The 24,871-nt window shown below is 41.6% G+C and overlaps 1 protein-coding gene across 2 annotated transcripts in view; it reads right to left on the reverse strand.

Annotated features, from left to right (window-relative positions):
* Positions 1 to 356: 356 nt before the first annotated feature.
* Positions 357 to 24,871, reverse strand: part of TMEM255A (transmembrane protein 255A) — a 239,109-nt gene continuing 214,594 nt past the window's right edge. Inside the window, exons 7-9 of one of the 2 annotated variants that reach the window (XM_078688730.1) lie at positions 17,597 to 17,756; positions 12,335 to 12,478; positions 357 to 1,247 (exon numbers count right to left, since the gene is read on the reverse strand). In XM_078688730.1, coding sequence (XP_078544856.1) covers positions 1,086 to 1,247; positions 12,335 to 12,478; positions 17,597 to 17,756 — 466 coding nt within the window. In that variant the 3' untranslated portion in view covers positions 357 to 1,085. Of the gene's footprint in view, positions 1,248 to 12,334; positions 12,479 to 17,596; positions 17,760 to 24,871 lie in introns of both variants that reach the window. The other variant, XM_078688729.1, reaches the window with a different exon arrangement.

Genomic DNA, 24,871 nt, shown 5'->3' on the forward strand with positions numbered 1-24,871 from the left:
AAAACCCCCATGATGCTGCAAGAAAAGGACGCAAACTTGCCGTGGATACCTTATATGGTCAAAAAATTACAGGGGCCTAAGCACAAACTACCCCAAACAGCCAAAAAAAGGCTTAGCTCTGGGGAGGAAAAGGCCTAGCAGCGAAGGGGTTAAAAGAGACGCTACATCATCTTGGCCTCCTTGTCTTTCCTAATATCTCAATGGAAAAATTGCAATTTTTCCTCAAAGTCAAAAGACATTGCTGACATACAGGGCCCATGCAAATAATCTGCAAGGTATCCACGAATACATCTGAATGGAGTATCCTGGGACTAGGAATCATTTACACTAATCAATGAAAAACAGAAATTCTTACATAGGTATTTACAGTATCATCAACTGTATGCTTTGTTTTAATGAGACAGTTCATCTTCGCAATAAATTCTGAAAGGCGCAGTCATAATGACACATGATTTAACAGACAACTAACTTGACACAGACACATAACTTACATTTGGTGTACAAAAAAATCTTTCGGCAGTAGATGTGAGAAAGCTGTGTACTCACCCCAGAATACCCTAATAGCATTTGATTACAACACACCTGTGATTTGGAAGATAGTTGATCAAAAATTTGTAAAAAAACATTTTTTGTATTAAGGCCAACAGTACTTTCTTTGATATCACTGTACACAGAATATCGAAAATTACTGGAGTGTTACGAAGTCCACCTTACTTGTCCCTCTAAGTATCCTGTGGTGAATGGAAGAGCGAGTATCTGCTCCGTGGGGATTCAGATACCAACAGCACTGGCTATATTATGGCGCATGCTATAACAGTTCGGCATCATTTGTTAGTGTTACATATCCCAATCTTTCCTGATTATGCGCGGTGGAGTGACTGACTCACAAATGAAGCAGCAAAACAATGAGCTCACATGTTCTCTCTTGCTTCTCTTCTCTCTGTCCCTCACCTCTGCCTCCAAAAGCAAAACAAACCCTTCTCTATAATGAATACCTATTCAAAATGTCCTCACAAGGTGGGCTTATTTTGCTACTCCTTCAATTTCACAGTAAATAGCAAACTGTAGACCAAGATGGTTTTAATTTATGGTGTGTATGGTGGAGGCTTCTCGTCTGGAGGGAAATGTGGAGGAGAGTAGCGAGGCGGGGCGCTGGATGACCACATGAAGCTTGACGCGGGCTGTGATGGCACCTGCGGATCATCTGAGAGGCCAGAAGGAGTTGAGACTGGGTAAACACTGGAATGCTGAAATACAAGCACACATATACAACTGTAAGATGGCTCTACATGTCACATTTCAGTTTGCAGCTCAAAAAGAAGACCATATTCTGTCAAACAATTATAAAGAAATTCTTGTAGGTTTTGCCACTTTGCAGATGTGCTGCTTAATAACAATTTTACTTTTATAGGGACTCATACCATCGGAGCTCTCTCATTTTCAATGTGTGTTTGTCAGCAGCAATGGTGTGTTGAAAGAGCTGTGGGCTCCTGATCCCATTCACAAGAGTGTACACCATTCTTGGGGAGCCCATGTTCCCTATGCGGTGCACATTTTTGCCAGTTCTCTTCCTAAATAAACAGTGCCAAAGCCAACTGTTGGGAGATCTGCGTGAGATACGTACATGTGTTCTTAACCACACCAGAGAGGGCAAGTGCATAACCAGGAGCAGAGGAAGCTTGGACACAAAACATGGACACAACAACACACAGTGGATGAATGCACAGACACAGAGAACAGCACAGCACAGGTAACAGCAGCCAAGCAGAATCTAGCCTATATAATGACAAATAAGGCGTGATAGGCATGGATATGTTTTTCTCAACATGTGGCAACAACCCCAGATGCAGAGGGGCTTGTTTACAAGGCCATTGCGTCGCCGGTGCATCACTTTTGTTGACACACCGGTGGCGCAGTGTGCCTGTCCATATCTTGACACACCGGTGGCGCAGTGTGCCTGTCCATATTTACAAGGCCTTGTAAAGCCACTCTGCGTGGCTTTTTATGGCCTTTTAAATATGGCTCCCATTCACTCATTTCTCTACGTGAAAGGGGTGTTCCATTGGTGTTGCTGTGGGTATTCCCATGCAACTTCCATGGAACCTGATGCATTCCTAGATTTAAAAGGTTTTGTAAACTGGGGAATGCGCCATGTTCCTATGCCTCCACAGGGGAGGCGTAAGGGGGATGCAATGAGGAGAAATACCTTTATTTCTCTTTGTTTTCCCTTTTTCTATGTGTGCTGCTGCGTTGCCGTAGTCAAAATATTGTAAATGGGCCCCAGAAAGCCGTTCATAGACTGAAAAGTTTCAAGTTCGATGAAGATGCATTTATTATTAATAGCTCCATTTTCTCTTCAGCTACAGGCCAGAAGCACTTGTCCCGTTCAGAATCCCCTGCTGCATCATCACAAGAATAATCCACCCACCTCACATTCTCTATCACTATTCTAATTTAAAGCACTTTCCATATCTTTTGTAAGACCTACAACGCTAGGTCACACATACCTCAGTCTACACCGATGAGACTCCCTACTAGAGTGCTCATGGGCAGTAGTGGGAGGCAGAGGAATATTAGTCAAAGGGGGAGGTCTTGGTAACTACTCTAACAATCAGAAAAATCAAATAGCGGCCTTGGTTGGTTGACTTTCAGCGACAATGGATGCAATTATTTGGGGGATATTTGGAAACCAGTAGGCATGGAGAAGGTCGGGAGCAGCAGGAGGGAAGGGAGCCGGGAAGGACACACTCATAGCAAAGGTAACAGTCCAAGTATAGCTTGAGTAAAAGATCCCGCCACAGAAGTGTCCTGATGGCTGAGTAGGAGTACAATGAAGCTGAGCCTGCCTAGGTGATGAGTCTAGTTATCAGTACTCATCCTGTTTACATGTGTTACTGTTGAATTTTGGCAGGCTACTGGCCTGGGTGCTGGCTCACTCAGATGACCTGAACTTGTGAGATCTTGAAGGACTCCTCACATATCAGTCAGTTACTCAATAAAGAATCAGGCTCTCTCAGCTTGCATTGCCCACTGGCAGAGCAATTAAATACTTTGCCAGAAGTATGTACAGTCTATGGGGCCCAGCAGTGTTACCACAAATCAAAACAGCTTTTGGAAGTTGAAAATTCTAACCAGAGTAGTCAACTTAGCCAACATACTTTATTGCTCAGTTCACTTCAGCACAGCTTTGGACAATTACAGTTTTTAGAGTACCTTTAAATAAATCCAGAGGTGATATAGCTTTGTATCATTTATACAGAGTTTCGTTCCCCCTTTTTTTTTTGAGTTTTATATAGCGCTGGCTAGACCCAGGAGGTATCAGAGCGCTTTACATGAGAAGCTAATATGAGGCAAACAATAGCATACATGAAGATAAAAAGAAAATGAATCAACAAGTAACGTATACAAATCAAGAGTATATAAATGTGGAGAAAGCTAAGCACAACCACTGGTTAGGAAGATGATGTTGGAAGAAGGACAAATAGTTACCAAACAAAAAAAATAACATGTTTTTTTGGAGAGACATGTGCATATCACAGGTTATTGCCCTCAATATTAAATTGGCCAAACATGTCATACAAATAGATAAAAGAATAGTGTAAACAATCTGTGAGATATACACATAAAATAGATTAATAGGGGCAAGAGCTGTACAAATAAAATAGTTTGTAGGAGGATGTACAGGAAAAGGAAAAATATTACTGACACATAGGGAAAATGGTGAGATTGGAGATCAAGTGCAGGTCCCAAGTTATGATCCCCAATAATAATTGAGGAGGTGAATTTTTAGGTCGTTTTTGAAGCTGAAATAGGAGGGGTCACAGCGCAGGCTTTTTGGGAGGGCATTCCAGATGATAGGGGCATTTCCAGAGAAGGAGAGTGAATGTGTGGATTTATTTTTATGCAGTGGTGGGATAAGAAGGATGGTGTTGGTGCTTCTCAGAGGTTGTGTGGTGCCTGCTATGAGGAGTTTCTTGGAGAGGAACTCTGGTGTGTTTTGGTGGAGGACTTTATGAATAATGCAGGCAGTTTTGTAGGCTGATCTACTTTCTATGGGGAGCCATTTAAGAGATTTGAGAGCTGGGGAGATATGATCGAAACGTTTGCAGTCAGTGATGAGCTTGGCTGCAAGGTTTAGCACAACTTTGATTGGAGCTAGGTGGACCTTGGGGATTCCGTTGAGGATGGCGTTACCATAATCTATACGCCAAAGGACAAGTGATTGAACTATAAGTTTAAAGTCATCGATAGGTATAAAAGGTTTGATTTTTTTGAGGTGACGGAGAGTGCAGAGGGCTCCTTTACCAGCGTTTTTGATGTGGACGTTAAGGGTTAGTGTGTTGTCGATAGAAATACCAAGAGATTTGACTGAGTTTGATAGGGTGAGTGAGCAGTTGAGTGTGTTGAGGTCAGATATCCAGGATTGAATGGGAAGAGGGTTATTTTTAGGGAAGAAGAGAATGATTTCGGTTTTGTTAGGGTTAAGTTTCAGATGATTGGAATGGAACCAGGTTTGGATCTTGGTGAGGGTGTTGTTCAGGTGTAGGATGTCAGCGTGATTTTTAATCTTGGAATATATTTGGGTGTCATCGGCGTAGAGGTGGTAGTTAATGCCTGCTTGTTTAAGAATGACAGTGAGGGGTTCCATAAAGAGGTTACAGAGGGAGGGAGAGAGAATAGATCCTTGGGGGACTCCAAGGGAGACATGAGTGGGGTTAGAGAGACAGTTTTGAATTTTGACTTGCTGAGTTCGATGTTGTAGGTAGGAGACAAACCATTTGTAGGCAGTGCCATTAAGGCCGAAACGGGTCTTAAGCACTTTAAGTAAGGCTGAATGGTTGACTGTATCGAACGCGACAGAGAGATCAAGAAGTATAAGAAGACAGGGCTCGCCATTATCAAGTGAGTGGTAGATGTCATCAATGACATTGAGCATTGCAGTTTCGGTGCTGCAGCCTTTCCTGAAACCTGATTGAAAGGGGTTGAGTAGGTTGAAATTTTCAATATGTTTATCTAGTTGTAGTAGGATGCATTTTTCCGGGACATTTGAGAGAGGGGGAGGTTAGTGATGGGGCGGAGGTTGTTTATGTCATTGGGGTCAGCTTTGGGGTTCTTGATTATGGGAGAGATTTGTTCAAGTTGAAGGGACGTGGGCACACAGCCAGTGGAGAGAGATGTGTTGATGATTGTAGTCCAGTATGGGGCGATAATATGTTTAAGGGCAGGGACAAGGTTGGATAGTAAGGGGTCTTTTGTGTGGGAGGACGGTTTAAGATTACCAATTATTTTAAGGACTTCTAGCTCAGTCATGGGGAGGAAGTTGAACAAGGAGGCATTGTTTTTTAGTTGTGAGTTAAGGGAGTGGGTTTCCGGAGATGTGGTAGGGGATAGGCGTGGGGAGTAGTTAGTGGGGGGCTTAGGGAGTAGTCAGGTGAGGAGAGTCACTGGGGAGCGGTAAAATGGTGGGCAAATGAGAGAAGGGGTCAATTGGTCGAGGGGATGTGGAGAAGGCATTAGAGGTTGGAGGGCAGGGTTGCATTGGGAATTAGAGGGGAGCTTTGTGGGAAGGAAGGATTGATCTATTTTGGCTATCTTTTCTGAGAAGAAGTGAGAAATTTCTTCACATCTGGCTGAGGAGGCGATCAGAATTGGAGGTGCGGGGGAAGTTTGGTTTCAAATGATTTTGAAGAGTTCCTTCGGTCTATTTTTGGCACGATCAAGTTGATTGCGGAAAAAGTATGCCTTTTCATTTCAGATGTGTTTTTTGTACATGGATCTAGCACATTTGAGGTGTGCAAGATGGGAGGGAGAAGGATGGTGTCTCCAGGTTCTTTCCGACGATCTGAATGACCGTCTCTCATTATTAAGTTCGGTATTAAACCAAGAGTTGGAGGGAATGTTTCTTTGGTATTTGAGTTTAGGCAGGGCCAATTGGTCAAGGATATTGGTGACAGTATTGTTAAAGTGTTCAGTGAGCTCATTGGCATTTGGTGAGGGGGAAATGAGAAGGAGTTGAGCTTGAAGTTTAGACTCAAGTACACCCAGGGGGATACGTTTCAGATTTCAGGTCAATTTCTTAGGTCTATTAAGTTTGGCGGTGGGGAGATTCGCAGTGGTAGCAATGGTGAACAGTATAAGGTGATGGTCAGACTAGTCGATGGGGGCGATGTTGGTCACGGAGGCCAGATCGAGAGAATAGCGTCAAGGATGGCTCCTTTAGTGTGTGTCGGGGACAGACATAGTTGTTTGAGGTTTGAGGCAGCACGCATAGAAAGAGGAAAAAATGAGGAGAATTCTTACGCCTCCCCTGTGGAGGTGTAGGATTCTGACGCATTCCCAGTTTTATAAAATGTTGTAAATCTGGGAATGCGTCAAGTTCCATGGATGTTGCGTGTGAGCACTATGATAAGAACAGTATTGTCACTCAGTTTAAACAGTACTCAATTTACTACCCACAATTGCATGGAAAGCTGAGTTGTACTGCAGAATCTAAACTTGCGACCTACCAGGAACACGCACTTCAATGGATGTGGGGAAAAATCTGCAGCTCTGGGCCAGTATCTCTTGCCCAACATATATTAGTACTGACCCTTCATAGCTCTTGAACACCACTGCATTAGTAGTCTGACACTAGTGGACATAGGCAAAAGAAATTGTAGTCTTATTAGATCCCAACAGGGCTGCTCTTATGATGTAAGGGGGTCAGTGCTAAAATTGCTTGAGGTGGCATGAGAGGGTGCAGCGAGGCTCGTACTTTAGGGAGGTATCTTACTCAATGCGGAGACACAGCTAGGGTGGCTTGGAGAATTCAAATGGAACAGTGTGTCTGACATAAGTAAGAAAAGAGCGCGATCACTCACAGATGAGGGAATAACGTGGGAGAATGGCTGAGTGATGGCTTATCGAGCTTTTCGAGCGCTTGGCCCGAAGTGTTCTTGCTCAATGTGATAACGAGACAATACATGCTTGTTAAGGAGTAATTTTGAGTCTAACACAGACTACATTTTGCAGCAATTTTCCAATTTTCTTAATCCAAGTCTGTATAAAACACTTAACATGTGCACATTTATATCAAGCAATAGCTGAAATATTAGTATAGTAATTTCTCCTGTATATCTAAGTATTGTAACCCTACCTTGTTTGATATTTGAAGATGCCTATTTCAGTTGGAGCAGTAATCCAGCCTGGATTCAACATCAATCTGCGAACTAAAATGTCACTATATCTTGTTTGAATCAATACGTTAAGTGGCTCAATGCACTCTTTCACCCAAACATGGGTGAAACATATGAGCCATCCAGTTTCCACATACCAGCTTCTCACACCATACCTTAAAGGCAGTACATTTTGCACTTGTAGTGCTAACGTGCCCCCACTCCAAAATGTAAAACAAAGCCAACCAGTGACTTATTTTTATATGACAGCTCAAGAGTTGGCAGAAGCATGTAGATTACAGTGGCGGCTGGCATCGTTTGCAGGTGGCAGGGGAGGTTAAGGCAGGCACAGGGGGCGCAATGAGGGGAGGAAACGGTGTGCAATGTAAAAAAAAAAACACCTTACAGCGCCAGGTCCAGCGTATCTGCTCCTGCTCTCCTCCTCAGACTAAAGCACAGGAAGCACAGCTAGGCTCCCCTGATCAATCACAACACTGCAATGCAGCGCAGTGATTGGGCAGCACCCAGGCTCCCCTGACCAATCATAATGCTGACCAGGCAATGGGGGCCCGGGCACGGTCTCCACGCAGGCTGTAATTGAGCCTGCATGGAGACTAGGAAAAGTGCGCATGACTGGTGGAGGCGGCCCAAGAGTGCTGACCAAACAGTCACTGCACACTTTGGAGTGGGGAAACCACTCCTCCCCTGCCCTGCTCTGAGAGTAGAGAAGACCTGCCCAACCACCTGCAAAAGAAACATAAAATGATAACTCAAAGTTATTATCATTTTCTGTTTCCTTTACTTTGTAATGCAGTGCTTAAAGCAGTGGGGCGACGCTCCTCCGCCAAAGCGGAGGAGCTGCATCTGGTAGATTATAAATAATAGTCTCAATAAAGGTAGTTTTATGTCACTGCTGCATCCTGTTTTTCTCTTTCACAAGCTGTGGGTAGCTTCCACATCATTAAGCATTGAGGGAGGTGGAAAAGGAACATAAATATATGTTAAGCAAACAGGCTCTACAGAGCCTCCTTGCCAAAGTGTACATTGCTTCAGAAGCAAGCAATAAAGAGCATAATGCTTGCTAAATGCATGTGGCCAGCAGGAACATGTCCTGTTTTATTGGCTATCCCCACATTTCTACTGCCAGCTGGCAGAGTTGCGATGAGTGTCACATTGATTTTAAATGTAGAAGAGGGCCATGACGTCCGGGCTGACCAATCCAAAAAAGGCATTTGAGGCAAGAAACACTGATTTCAGCTCCAGCACAATTATGCAGCGATATGACTGTGAAAGCTGCAAAATGATGTGGCCTCAATCATACGCGCTTTGTTTAAATGAAAAAGAGTTTTGATTCTGAAGTTGACATAACTGTCACTGTAGTAAATAAACTTGGTACCTTTAGGTCTCAGAATATCCCCATCACATTTGTAGACCCCTCATTTTCAACCTTGACATACACTTGGGGGTGCCACTGACCAGCACCAACAGCAGAATTCACCAATATGCCGTACCCAGGAGCCAAGGTTCCTCTGTCCTTGGTTCTTGCAGATTCCAGTGGTTCTCTCAGTCTCTCCCTTGTGCAGGGGTTCTTCAGTGAGGGTGGAAAATTCCAGATAGTGGGTATCTCTCTCCCATTCAAAGGTGGTACAGCATCATTCCATTCTTGTATCTCCTGCACAGCTTTTGACATTTTTCAAAGTGGCAACTTTAAGGGATTAATGGTCACAGCTTTCTGAGAGCTTTAGCTCACCACTAAAAGCCAATAGCAAACTGTTTCCTTCACACCAACACTTCAGAGGGGCCTCCTGGAGAGGTCTGGCTGCCCCATATTGTTTCTCTTGGAAGGGCATACCCAGGCTTGTCAGGCAGTGAAAATTAAACTAACCTATTCAGATTCCTTCGCCTCCTCTTCCTCTACCATGAACAAGCTTAATCGCCTCAAGATGGGGTAACTGGGTATGGAAGACTTTGATCCACCTTCTGGTCAGCAGAATAATAAACTTAAACCAGCAGGGAAGTTCAAAGCGCAAATCTAATTAAGGGCTGACTCAGACCCAAATTACACTAAGGAGTGCAAATATGGTAAAATCAATATTATATCTGCACTCAAGACCATTTTTTACATAGAGAAGTAAACATAAAAATGTTCTATAGGTTCTGCAAATGCAAAGCTGTTACGTTTGTGCAGCTGCTTCCGACAGGATGAATGCAGTAAAGCACTACAAACTCACAATGAAGCACTGCAGGCTCATACTGAAGTCAAGAAGAAATGTGATTTGTTTTATTTTGAATTCCCAACTAAACTATAAGACGTGTATAGGCCATAAACAATGTATTCGAAGTCGTATCTGCAACAGGCGACCTGCGCGCAGATACTGGACTGCGTTAGACATTAGCCCCACTTGCTCAGCTGGCACATGGGTGCACCCATGATCATGTGTAACCAGCTCTGAATCTCTTAGTCCAGCTCTGCAGCCAACCATTTTACCTGAGCTTACAATGAATGAGATTGAGCTAGTAGGAGTCATAGGTGACATCAAAGAACAAAGGTGCCCCAGAAGCAAAAAAATCTAAGAGGGGATTACAGTGGCGTGGCAAGCGGGGCGGTGGGGGAAGACCGCCCTAGGCAGCACGAGTTTTGGGGGCGGCGGCCGGCACCCCCTGCTCTTACTGCATGAATCATCAGCAGTCGCCCCCCCCCCGCTATTCGCGGGACCGCCACTGGTCTAGCTACGCCATTGGGGGATTAAATTGTTCAGGAAGGCCATTAAAATGCGTGGTTAATTACTGACACCTTTGGGCATTTGTTCACGCTTTATATATTTCCAAATCAATCATTCACGAATTCATAGACATTAATGCGCCATGTTGCTTAGGGCCAGATGTAGGAGACATTTACTGACCGGTAACGGCCGATTTCGGCCGTTACCGACCGGTAAATGGGTTTTCGGTATGTAGGGGCACTTTTTTACAGAATCGGTAAATTTACCGATTCGGTAAATTCACCGATTCTGTAAAATACCGAATCGGTATTTTTACCGATTCGGTAAATCTCAGATGTAGGTGGGACTCATCAGAGTCCCAAAGGTCCTACAAATTCGGTATTTTACCACCCAATCCAATTGGGTGTTAAAATACCGAATTCAGGTGTGCATGCACATGTGTGCATGCACACCTATGCCATGTGACAGACAGACATGCTATTAGGGCATGTCTGTCTGCCACATGGCGCACATGTCAATTTCTGGGGTGCCAGAGTGTGTCAAAGTGACACCCCCTGCACCCTTGCAGAATTCGGTATTTACCGATTCGGTAATTACCGAATCAGTATTTTCCATTGAATCAATAGGAAATACCGATTCGGTATTTACCGAATCGGTAAATACCGAATATTACCGATTCGGTAATTCCACATCTGGAATTACCTACATCTCCCCCCCCTATATTTTACCACTTCTTAAATACCGAATCGGTAAAATTCGGTATTTAAGAAGTGGTAAAATATAATTACCTACATCTAGCCCATAGTCCTCCAATTCTAGTACAATCAAACATATGCTCAGATTATTCTTTCTCTAACATCAAATAGTGCCAACAAACCTATTGTCATATTTCTGAAAGACATTTGGTCCTATTTACAAAGCCATGTCTGCCTCCAGCTTACAAAGATGGCTCGATTTACAAGTGCAAATTTTGCATAAAATATGGGCATGCATTTGTGTATCCATTCACTCAATTTGCAATAACCACTTATGACAATGAAATATTGTGCACAATTAAATGTTAGTGGCCCGAATTGCGGCTTCCAGGGTGTGAAAGCCCTTTGTACTCTTGGAACCCTTTACCTATTCCGTAAATCAGCTCTGCGGGTGCCGATTTCAGAACTTTGTGTGAATGTGGCCCATTACTTTTACTTATACATTTATGTAGCGTCAGGGAAATGCATGTTATAAACAAAATATCAAACTGTTTATTAAAAGAGTTCTGGGTGATACACAAAACTTTTTAAACTCTTTTTTATAATTTCAAGGACAGAACATTAAGTGAGAAACTGACGTAACGTTCTTTTTGATTGTCTATTTGGATAGCAAATCAGCACACCCTTTACATATTTAAAAAAATAAAAAAAATCCTTTTTATGTTGTACTTTCATCTCAGGTGGCAGAAAGCTCTTAGTCCTCGTACCCACATTGTGGTATTATCTCATGCTAGAGCTGAGGAAGACCCAGGCTTTTGTCACTGTTAACAGAGGTGTTAAGACTTTTGCTTAAACAATTGTTAGGCTGATTGGATTAGCCATTGCTTATTTGTCCTCTTCCTATCGACTCAATTGGTGACTTAGGTACTCTACAAATTTAGGGACCTGATTATGCAGTGCTTAATTTGTAAAAAAAAAAAACGTAGTGCCCGGGCCCTTGCCAGGAGGACACTAGAGCGTGAACCATCCGTTGCTACTGGCAGCACTGCCAATGACAGCATCAACACACTACTAATCATCACACTCTTTAAAATGTGATAATTTAGACTATTACTGGGCCCCAAAGATATAAGAATAGCTTTGGAGGCAAATACCAATATTTGGAAATGTAAATTAAAATAATAAACAAGTTGATGTGCTCGTACCTAAATTGGCAGACACCACTACCATGTGGCAGACAGTCATATGCCCCGGTGCTGGCAATTAAGTGCCGGTGCTGAGCACCAGAAAGCACCGGCACAAATCAAACACTGTGATTACAAGTTTGGCGGAGAGGGTTACTCTGTCACAAACGTGATGGGATATCCCGCCCGCCAAATTACAATTCCATTATATCCTATGGAACTTGTAATTTGGCGAATGGAATTGTAATTTGGCTGACAGGAGATCTATCACGTTTGTGACGGAGTATCCCATCCTCCAAACTCGTAATCAGGTCCTCATTTACCATAACATAACGAAATGTTTGAATTGTACGTTTTATGGTGAACTCTTGTTGTCTGTCAAGATTGATATTGATTTTATCGACCTTGAAAGTAGGTAAATCAGATTGTGTATTGCTGGGTCATGGGTTTTCTACGCTGAAGGTGCTAGTTGAAGTCTAAGTTCAGTTATCCAATGCTCTTTGTGATTTACATTCACATCATTGTGTCCAAAAAACGAAGCAAACAAGATAAATTCACCTGAGGCTTTCCAAACATACCTGCAAGTCGTAGGCTGTGTACGGTGGCAGATGCGGAGTGCTGTGATAGTAGGTATTGTAGGCTGGCACTGGTGGGCTTGAATTGTACGATACTGTTGGTCGAGGAGTTTCCGTCGTACAACTAATTGTTGAAAGACCTGGTGCCTGAGTGGTATATGAAACATGCATTAAAATTAATTGCACACTAGATCACAGTTTCTGTTCACATTCTGTGATGTATACAAGCTAACATTTGCAGTACATGCATAGAGTCGTACAGGCCCCAGAGTCGGTTCCTGTTTCCTGCAGCAAGACTGGCAACAAAGAAATGACTTGAGAAAAAATTAGCATAATCCTTTATTCCTACAATGGAAATGTGGATAAATACAATAATCACAGAAGACAGCGCTTCCCTAGAAATAATGTGGATACAACCCATGTGATGGATATTGTCTACCTCCAATCCATAACTTAACCCAAAAAAGCCTGTGTGGAAGATTTTCAAGCAGAAATTTCCCCTTAAAAAGAACATAATTTTTTCTTTAGCTGGATGTGGACAATCAAATCTAGTTCAAGTTCCTGTGCATCCTACATCAGAGCTGGCATGTCATTGTTCTGCCGTATATCAAGACTAAACGTCCTTTTCTGCAAGCACAAAGATAAAGGCCAATGAATAGGGGCTTGCTCAGACCTACAGCATTTCGACCACCACCACATATGGCCACAGACTAATCACCTTAGCTATAAGGCTTCCTAACGCCCTCCTAGCCGAATTATTATTGGAGTCTTCATTCAGGAAATTTAAAAAAGGATAGAAAAGCATTCTTGGTTTCCTGAATCCACTGTGCTATCTGCAGATATCTAAATATCTGTATATGTACCATGTGGTCTCACTCTCAGACAAAAAAATTGGGGAGACCAAAAAGCGGGAGAGAAGAAAGAACGAGAAAGAGACCATTGAATCAATGTTACAACTTTTTTCAATTGCTACCCATCTTTCCATTAAAGCCATAGCTCAAGCATGGCAAACCTATTAAGCAAATACAAATGTTGGGGTCATCATAAGGTTTCAGTCACCTATGCAAGAAAGCTCAACTAACCCCGTCAAAGGTGTTCTCCTCTTTTGTGCTGACATGAATCATGGGTAGCTTTGAAAAGCATCCAATTCTAAGTGAAGTATCATCAGTCTATCCGCATATCCATGGCTCACCTCTGGAAAGCACGGCTGAAATTCATGAATTCGCTTACAGTTAAAATAATGAATTCTCATTTTTGTAGGAAAATTGGCATATACTTTGCAATAATCCTTTTCCTTCCACGGTTAAGCTATCAACCATGTCACAGAATGTTTTAGAAATGTATTAAAATAGCTTTTTTAACATTATCACTAAACCTGGCTTGAATATGAGATAAACCTCACTGAAGGGAAGACCCAATGCTTGTTAACGTTTTAAAAGTACATTAGGTTGTGGCATCTCTTGCTTAGTGACAGACGATGTATACTTCTCTTTGTCTTTAATGATCAGCCAGATTAATTTTGCCTCTCTCAATAACTTGAACTGATCGACTGCCACTTTAGAATATAAGGATTGATAGTATTAAGCAGACAACGTCTTTATTACGTCGAGCCACAGATCATAGCATACTGTAGTCGAGTTGGTCATTAAATTTAGAGAAAATGTAAAGATGACTTTCCAGTTGTCCAACCTGAAATAAAGCATCCTTAGTTATGTCATTTATATGAGAGGATATCCTGAGATCCTCAATGGACAGCACAGATTTAAGACTGACTGGACGAATGTAACCCTGTAGGCAAAGGAGCAGGAAATTAAGAGATATGGAAGGAAGTTGTGGGAGCAAGGCAGGGGGTGACCTTCTGATGAGGCCACCTCTTCTCCAATGCTAGTTTAAGCTCCGCAAAGGCCTTTGAAGCAGACTTAGGACCCCCATATTAGGTGAATGCAGTCCATGATCTGGGATTGCGTGGCTTTTCGAGGGTGGACATCAGCAAGGCGCAATCAAAGCCTGGATCACCCTCTGAACCTGCTGGTCTCTGACAGTGCATGGAACACACTACTGTGCTACATCGGGTCATAGGGAACAGTGTTTTTGGGTACTCCCCCATTCTTCAACAGGGTTTTATAAAAACAACCGACAGTCTTTGTTTTTCTGCTACAGCAGGTTAATAGCTGAATGAATCACCCTCTGGACCAGTTTCCCAACCTCCTGAGGCTCAGCATTGAGCATTTTTTTAAAGACAGCCAATGGTGCTAACTGAATTCAGTGACAGTCTCCTCTATATATATAACGAAGCAATAAATGCGATGTAGAAGAAGTATGACCTAGGTAAGAGAGATCTCTATATGCAAATGCTTCAGCCATCATCTTCTTTTGTTATGATTCAGTGATTGTAAATGAAGACTATGAATGCACCGTTGTAGCTGGAAATGCCAAGAGCAACTTTTCCTGTGTCCATTTGATGCTGAACAATGGGATATCAACAATGGACCTACATTCAGCTCTCTTCTTCTTCTGCTAGTGTAATCCTTACGTCCATGCAGACCTCAAATATTTTCAATATTCTTTCTGTATTTGGCATTTCTGCTTCATTTCAAGTCAAGATTGTCAGTTTTCCTACTGTTGCTAATACACGGTTGCTTGTCAGATTATTGAGCACCAAAATATTGTGCTGCAAAAATATAGTAGCCACAATTTAGACTACCAAAATATCATGAAGACAAGTGCATATAAGGAAGTACACATTTACTCTCCAACACTCCACATCTTCGTACATTGAAGTTAAATAATGTCAGGGGCATACAGGTGGAATTACTTACAGTAAACCTATAATTACCTGTTAGTATTTACATCCATGATATTTTGTACTCGACATTCTGGCTTGAATATTTTTGTACTACAGTATTAAGAACTTGGCCTTTTGGCAGCTTACCCTGATAGATGGATTGAAATATCTAGTGTACCACTCAATAGTACTGAACAGCTTTGCACATGTAGTCCGCAGAAAGGAAGCATACAAGCATATTACAGGGTTACCAGTTCTTGGCACAATAAACAGGAGGAACAGAAAATGATAATGTGATCTCTTTCTACTGTGTCTGGCATAAGTGTAGGGAGGCCTGCGGAATATAGAAATCCGTTCTCCTTACCTCTGGCCCTGCATAACTGAGCAGGGACATAAAGTCCCTGTTAGCTTGGATTTGGTTTTTAAACTATAATTTAATTTCTACCTTCTTCTTTAAAGAGGGTAATCCAGCTTCATCTAACTCACCCAAAATAGTGTAGAGTAATTAATTATGGTATTTGCATACATAAGTAAGTTCAACTTAAGTATGCAAACACCATCAACAAGCATAAATTGATGGTTTCCTTTGTAAAAAGTGAATTTGCACTAGTAAATTGATTTGCTCAAATACTTTACAAAGAAAATCTGTTCCAAGCAGTGTGTTTTATAGGCTTTCGAGTATGGGCATTACTTTGGGAATTGGTGAATGCCCACATACATGAGAGAAGGTGGATTCTGCATTGGAAAAACTATCCTCCACATACAGAAACAAAGGGCCTCATTTATGAGGTTTTGCCGTAGGGCAGCCCTGCAGCCCTTCCTGCTGCGCTGCACTTCGGCAAAAGAAAAAGGTAGGAATGTGCCATATCTATCAGATACCGCACATTCCTGTCCTTTTTCCCCGCGCCAGGCACAATGGGCTGCCATGCGCCAACGCAGGCACCTTTGCACAGTTGCAGGGATGATTATGTTTGTGAGGGAAGGGAAGCCTTCCTGCACAAAAACAATCACAAGAGGCTTTTTCCTCTTTCTATGTGTGCTGCAAAATGCAGCACACATAGAAAAGGAAAACCAAGGAAAAATACAGATATTCCTCCTGGTTGTGCCTGGGGAGGCACGCGTTTTTGGCACTTTCTCAGAGTTACGACTTCTTGGAAATCTGGGCAGTGTCAAAAAGCCATGGATGTTGCTGGGAACACCCCTAGCAACATCTATTGCATGCCCCTTTTACACAGACAACTGTGTTAAAGGAAACAATATTTACAAGGCAGCATTAAACCTAAAAAAGTGGCTTAGTTCTGCCTCGTAAATATGGAGCTGGCTCCTGCGCCACGGAACATCAATAAAGTGATGGTCTGGTGGCGCAAGGGGCCTCATAAATGAGGCCCAAAGAGCACAAGTGCAGCTGCACGTGGGCGTCACATTTGTGTGGGGAACTGTACACTTGCTAAGATTTACACATGTAGAAATGCCTTTGTAAGTGAGTAGCTTGGCATTCACAAAGAATTTCTGAACCACTAATTATTGGAATTATGCAACTGTTACAGATTTCCAGGATTACTCCTAAAATGTTCTGTATGTCTACCTTTTCTGGAAATTTTGACGTAAGCCTGCTATAGACCATATCTGAATTCTTGTCAGAATCTGGCAGACTTTTCTGAAACACTAAAGGCCTAATTTAGGGTTTGGCAGGCAGTTGTCTGTCAATCAGAATATTGGAAGACATTATGTCTGCCACCATTTCAGCCTTCCAACCGCCCAATTTAGTGATCACCGATGGCCCAGCATTGATCTCTGTAGCTTCAGAGAAATTGGTTCCTCTGAAGGTACGAAAGGTTTTTTGGATAGCCATCTTCGAGTTTGAAGGTCGTCCACCAAACTTTTTAGTTTTCAAAAACAAATACCTAATGACCCCACACCCAGGAAGTTTTTGTACCCTGTTTGTGGCTGTAAGTTCTCTCCAAGATCTACATGTTTTTCCTGGAGGTGACGGACAAAAGCCATCACACCAACCACTTTAAATAAGGTGGGTCGATCTCCTAACTTTACTTCGACACTCCAAAGCTGTCAAGCCAGAAAACTGATAATCTCTGAACTCAGAATTGTGCAAGCCAACCAAGAATGTGGCGGAGACGGTACTGTCATGTTATGATGTAGTACCGTGCACACCAAACTCTAAATCTGGCCCTAACATTTTGAGGTTAGTTTTTGATTTTGCAACGAAAGCGGCATTTGAAAATTGGCAACTACATTAAAATAATCACATTTATACAGCACAACTATATGATAGGATGCTTCCAATAGAAGTAAGGAAGTTTCATAATATGCAAATTTTACCATGGTGTACCCTATTTACATTTAAATACATGCACATTGTTTCCAGCACATTAGAAATATTATATATAGATGAATTGACTATTAACTATTGTGCTGTATGAAATACACAAATCTATTTTTTAAGACTGACTGAAGCCTCATACCGCGTCTGTAAATCCTCCAAGAACAGCAGCAGTGATGATTCCTAGGAATAATCCCACAATATTTAGGATTGTTGCTGACCACAGCAAATGGTAAAGATGGATGACATCCTGGCAGTCATTCACATCAATATATTCATAATACTGGCTGGAACTTCCTGTTCTGCTGGGTAAGAGGAAAGACAAAGGACAGAATTCTCATATAAATACAATTACGCATTGATATGTCACACTACAACAGAAGCAGACAACCTTCCTTAGACTTCATAACACTTTGCTGAGGAAATAAAGCTTTTTAGGGGTTTTGTGAACAGATGAATTAGGAATCTAGGTTGTTTAGGAAACTGCATTCTCCATTTTGTAAATTCTGAGATCTTAATTGTAGCACTGTGAACCATTGATAATGTTTGGGAGTAGCAACACCTCATGGGTGGCAGCACAATGAGTTGGTTGTAATAAGGCTAAGGACACATGCACTTGCCTTCTTTTTGTCCCAACTCTTCCAACACATGCTTCCCATGCATCTCTAGAAGTTGGTAACTGATGGAAAGATGTTAAAGTAGACCAAGTGCCATGGGATGGAAGTAACAAGCATCATGGCTTCAGAGTACTGCCTATACATGATGAGTGAAAGCATTCTACTACGCATCCAGAATAAGAGCCAAAACTAAAAGATTCTGGGTACTCGGCCCTTGACTCAATGGAGAACATGGACTGGCAGGAGGACATCGGCGTCTCAAAGCCAGAGTATCAAGTAGCTCACAATCGGAGCAGATTAAGGACTCATTAGCCCTAGCTGCCAGTCCTTCAATTTTATTATCTACTTTTAGTCGCGACCCACATCATGGTATCAGGTTGGTCTCGTGGAACATTGCAAAAAACTGATCTAAATGAACAAACCCTTTTGGATATATTTTGTAAATCACTTTGACATTATCTGATGTCAGGAGTCTTGGGCCACAGATCATTGCTGTTTCAATGGTTAGTATTCATTTTGTGTTCCAGCTAGTCCGTACCTGTAGACAGAGCAAAAGGTGGCCTTGTCACCCTGATTTCAGTGAAACTCACCACATTGGTGGTTAAGGAACTTCACTGCTCACCTTTTGATCAATTATTATTTTTTAAGCTTCCCAAATTACATGATTTTCTATTGATTAATTTGTATTAAAATATGTATGATGTAACCCTTGCCCAGGTTATTGATGACTTTGATGTGTTTTTTTTGTCTTTCAGGATAAGCATAGAAAATAAGTCTTGCTCCAATGGGTATGCGGCTTAAATAGATGTGTTTGTGATATGGACAATGATTCAATTTGTGGACTAATGGATACAGAAGGGAAGGAGATGACACATTTTAGGCATGCTCAATATGAGGATGCATTAAACACGGTTATACTGACTAAGAACCTGATGTTTGCCCAGTACTGCAAGTTGACATACATGATTCTACCGCCTACCTATAAGGGAAATGGAAATTGTAGTAATATTGATTTCATGTTCTTATCTCTGGATCTTGCTCCCATACTTATAGACTTTAAGTGGTTGCTAATTGTATTAGTGACCACAACCCATTTAATTTACATCTCATGCTCTATCTCCTGGATCGTAGTACTCAGGTTGTAGGTGGGAACATTGGGTACACATGGAGTGATAGGGTTAGAGTCAAGTTGTAGGAGGTCGATAAAGAGTAATTCATACGAAAGAGACAATAAATATGCAATTGCCGTGAGTTCCAGTCAAGGAGAAGATCCTCGGGCCTTCATAGAAGCATTCAATTCTTTATGTTCCTCTGTTTCCTCCATGTTAGCCATGTACAAAGCTCCAAAGAGCAGACCGTTGCTCAGCTGGTTGAGCCTTGCTTGTGCTGCTGCTCATAAATATTTGAAATTGGCCTTATGTAAATGCCACCTGTTGGGCCTGGTCCTCTCTGCAGGGTCACCTCAACCTTTTTGCCTCACCCTCCCCATTTTTGCTGAACTTATTTTTGTTGGCCGTAGGACTCTGTTTACTTTATCACTGCTAACCACTGCTAAAGTGCTTGTGTTCACTCCCCTTAAATATGGACACATTTTCTTACACCCAACTGGCATATTTAATTCACCTATAAGTTCCTTCCAGAGTGGTATATCATTTACCCAGGGCCTTTAAATTAAATGCTACCAATGGGCCTGCAAAAACAACTGGGTGTGAGTGTTTGATTGGTTCAGATGCTCCGTCCATCACCACCCCCTTTTGTACCGCTTTGGCCGCCATAAGAGTGGCACGGTATGCTCAGACGTGAGTCCCTTGCTCACTTTGCCACTGGATTCAAGCAAGCTGGGCTGAAGAAGGCTGTAATGCCAGAAACCGGTCCTCGGAAGCTTGTTTCCGGTCCAGGGAAGGCATGGCTTGGCAGTTCGGGCTGGACTGTTCCCATGAGGCACAGGGTCAGACTGATTTGCATATAGCCATGTCTGAACTGGGGTGGCAGAGTGGGCTAAAGAACGGTGATGGATTAAACCCAGATCTTTTGACTGGGTGTGAGTGTTTGATTGGTTCAGATGCTCCGTCCATCACCACCCCTTTTTGTACCGCTTTGGCCCGCCATAAGTGTGGCAGGGTATGCTCAGACGTGAGTCCCTTGCTCACTTTGCCACTGGATTCAAGCAAGCCGGGCTGAAAAAGGCTGTAATGTCAGAAACCGGTCCTCGGAAGCTTGTTTCCGGTCCAGGGAAGGCATGGCTTGGCAGTTCGGGCTGGACTGTTCCCATGAGGCACAGGGTCAGACTGATTTGCATATAGCCATGTCTGAACTGGGGTGGCAGAGTGGGCTAAAGAACGGTGATGGATTAAACCCAGATCTTTTGACTGGGTGTGAGTGTTTGATTGGTTCAGATGCTCAGTCCATCACCACCCCCTTTTGTACAGCTTTGGCCGCCATAAGTGTGGCAGGGTATGCTCAGACATGAGTCCCTTGCTCACTTTGCCACTGCATTCAAGCAAGCCGGGCTGAAAAGGCTGTAATGCCAGAAACCGGTCCTCGGAAGCTTGTTTCCGGTCCAGGGAAGGCATGGCTTGGCAGTTCGGGCTGGACTGTTCCCATGAGGCACAGGGTCAGACTGATTTGCCTATAGCCATGTCTGAACTGGGGTGGCAGAGTGGGCTAAAGAACGGTGATGGATTAAACCCAGATCTTTTGACTGGGTGTGAGTGTTTGATTGGTTCAGATGCTCCGTCCATCACCACCCCCTTTTGTACCACACCAATGGGCCTGCAGCACTCATTGTAGCCATTGCAACTTGAATGTAGGTTTAACTGCCATGTCAACTTGGTATTTAGACCCCCTTGCTAAGCCCTAATCCCCCCTTATATTACATATAACTCACCCCAAATGTATTTGATTATAATAATGATAATCATTATAATTGCATTTTTTATTTCAAGGCTCAATGAATGTGAATGGCAGTAAATATGTTTTTTAAATACATTAATTATTAATAGTGATACAAATATTCTTTTATATGTTAATGTTTATATTTGAATATATAGGTTTGTAATTTTGGTTAGTGTGTTTATTTCACAAATCAAAAATTACGTGTGATTATGGAGTATTGATTGTGTATATTAAACTTTTAGTCTGTAGCCCCTTACAAAAAATGTTTTAGATTGCAGCGTATAAACTCAGCCCTGTACTCTCCAACACTTTCCACAAATTGGTTTAGATTGGAGTTGGAATAGTAAATGTCACCCTTTTAGTGCCAAACATCTTCCCCAAATTGTGTAAGACTGGAGTAGAATTTGTCCATTTAACCCCATCGACCCCAAATTGGTTTAGATTGGAGTGGGAATAGTAAATGTCACCCTAATAGTAACCCACAGCCTCCCCAATATGGTTTAGATTGGAGTGAGAATTGCAAATGTCACCCCTTTAGGGCCTGATTACGAGTTTGCCGGACGGGTTAATCCATTACAAACGTGACAAATATCCTGCCTGCCTTATTTTGAGTCCCATTATATTCAATGGAACATAATAGAGCTTGTAATACAGCGGATGGAATGTCTGTTATGTTTGTGGTGAAGTGACCCATCTGCCAAACTCAAAATCAGGCTCTTAGAGTCCAACACTTTATTAAAAATGGTTTCTTTTGGATTTTGAGTTTTTACTTTTATAATTTCAGTATGAAATCCTTTGTTTGAATTGTATTTGTATGTAGTATAAATAGTTTGTGTTATATAATTAGTATTGTTGGTGTTTGGAAATATACACATAATCATATTTTTACGGAATAAAGATAAGTAACACATTTTCAAATGTTATTTATATTTTTAAAGTTTTTTTAATATATATTTCTAAATTTTTAAACACATATATTTCAACTTTTAAAAAACATTTATATGTAGATGAACAAATAAAACATTTTTGATGTATTTTTATTATTAAATAAAGAATGTGAATCATATTGAAACAGTAATGTATGTTGTACATTTTCACTTTTTTTCCATCGTTTAACATTTTTTTAATGCCTTAAATGGTTTTTTATATATATTTTCAACATAATTTTAGCATAGGTTTCTTCAGAATATAATAAGTATTTTTCTATATTTATACTATTATTCAATTTATACTTTACAATTTTTTGTAAAAATGTTTCCAACATTTGTGACATGTCTTACATGTTTAATAATTTAAAACATTTTTAATACATTTAGTCAACATTTTATAATTTATTTTCCATTCTGTTCTATCTTCATTTTTTATTTAGCTGTCATTTTTTTTAAACACTACGTTATATTTTGTAGTCAATTTGTGTAATTTTTAGTCTATTTGTTTCTCGGATCCAAGTATTCCTGTTTGTTGGAACAAGTAAGTCCTTTTTTTAAGGGTTTTGAAGGTAGATAGAGTATTGAAGGGGGGAAGTCTACAGCTTAATTATGTTGTTTTTTGTGGCTTTTTTTTAGATTTAGTTGTATTAATAGTAGACGTTTTCCCTAGTTTGTAGTTGTGGGCACGGTGATTAAGTATAATGTGTATGTATTTTTGGGAATGTAATGCGTTTTGTCGGTAGAGATTTTTGTCTATGAACGTGTCCTATGGGCATTGGGAGTTACCGTTTTTTTTTTTCTAAAGGAAATCACTTTAAGTATATCATAAGCCAATATATTTAACTTAGATTTCGGTTTTTTGTGTTGCCAGGAGCATTTAGAAAAAATGAAAAGTATTTTTTACATAGAGCACTACTGCCCAAAGGTGTTTAGGTGCTTTCAGCTGCAAAAGAAAGGACATAAAAAGGATATAAGAGTTGGAAGGAAAGTCCTTAGAGATGAAGAAAGAAGAAAATGCTATTGGATAAAAATCTATAGGGGTGAATACGAGTCTGGCGGTCTTTGACTATCCTTCGGCTGGTGCATTCCAAAACGGCCATTCAGACCACCACCGCTGCTCCTCAGAACCACCATTTCCTGGCAGTGGTGCAACGGAGTGGGGTATCCAATATGCAAGGCGGGACTGCCCCGGTCCAACAAACATATTTCAAGTTTCCCGAATGGCAGCCTTTTCATGGCGGTGAGCCAACCATAAAAAGGCTGGCAGTGGGCAGACCAAGGGGGACCTACAGGGTCCCCATGTCCCTACCACCAGGTGGTTTCATTCAGGGAGGCACAGCATGTGCCCCCCTGTTTGCATGCACCTCAAGTTCCAACACGTTATGGACTTCACAGTCCATGCTGTGCTGGAACTGCTTTTGCGTTCCCATTGCATGTCTATTTTTAGGGCACCGCAGTGAGAACGGCAAAAAGAAAAGGCCATCAGACACGAGTTGAACTCGTAATCTGATAGGCGGACCATGCACGACATTGGCGGTGCTGTACCGGCGCAAAGCAAATGCAGCACCACCAAAGTCATAATCAGCGCCCATGTTTTCAGGGCGAAGATCTGTACATTTCCTTGAAGAAAGAGGAAGAGAACACCATCTATAAGCTATTCAGTAAATAAAGTCCTGCTTTCCCAATGAATTCTCTTCACTTTGGGGAACATCACATTGAGGGCTAAAGATGACCGCAAGGTTCTAGATGGGCAGTACCAGGTGAATTTCTGTTTCAGATATTTAGGGCCGAGGCCATTCAATGCTTTAAAAGCAATACAATATTATTTAAATCGATGCACTTACGAATAGGCAGCCAGTGGAACCGAGCCAGGGCTAGGGAACTGGATTGATACTTGGGTATCCTAAGTAGCATGTACGCCGCAGCGTTCTGCAGAACTTGTAGTTTGTTTGTTAGTGTTTGATGTAAATTGACATATAATCCATTACAATAATCTAATTTTGAAAGCACAAGTGCATTTTTCTGCAAATCTTGCGTAATGAATGGAAACATTTTCCGCAAGAATTTAAGAACATAAAACGATGAGGATATCACAGCATTGATGTTTTTATCAAATGACAGTTGGTCGTTGAAGAAAATGTCCACGTTTTTTGCTTTAGACACCTGTGTGGATAGTGTTCCCAGTTCCTGTGGCCACCAGCTAGAGGCTATTTTTTTAAACATGTTATTTTTTACGGTTTCTATTTACACTGGAAGGCTGCAAGGAATGTCTATTGGATTCATTTTATTTTTGCATTTGGCTGGGGCTTTTTGAACAACATTTTTCCAATTCTTCGTGGATTATCATTTTCGACTACCTAGATACAGAGAAGGATCTGCAGCTACAGAACAGTAATTCATGCTTATTTAATTTCTTTTGGGTGGGAAATGTTATATTTTATTGTATGTGTAAATATTATGTGATAGTTATTTAGAATTGTGTAGTTTCTGTGTTGTATTTATTTTACATGATGGATTGAGTTTGTTCTTTGAGTATTTTGATTGGTGAGTTTTACCTTTTTTGTGTAAATAGTTTATATATTATTTTATTATCTCAGTCTCGGTTAACATTGGAGTCTTATTTAGGCCATATTTTGGACGGGGTGTTCTCCAACGACCCGAGGCTTTCCACGGGTCCCCCAGTACCTTTGGTTTGGTCAGATCATTTGGCTGTACCCCTAGAATTGACATCTTCTTTGGAACCGCGGTCCACCTTGGTTCCTGCAAATACAACTCTCAAGAGATGCTATAGGAACATCTCAAATAATGCCCTTGCTCCCTTAATAGGATCTGTTGCCCTTTTGGCTACCAGTGATGCCAGTGCTGCTGCACAGGAGCTCGACAATTCCATCGCTAGAGCAGTTGATGTGCTAGCCCCTGCATCCCTTCGCTATTCAGCAAGGGCTAAACCCACCGCCCCCTGGTTCACAGAGTCTT

This window comes from Lissotriton helveticus, chromosome 4_1 (assembly GCF_964261635.1).
Source record: "Lissotriton helveticus chromosome 4_1, aLisHel1.1, whole genome shotgun sequence".
Taxonomy (NCBI): Eukaryota; Metazoa; Chordata; class Amphibia; order Caudata; family Salamandridae; genus Lissotriton; species Lissotriton helveticus.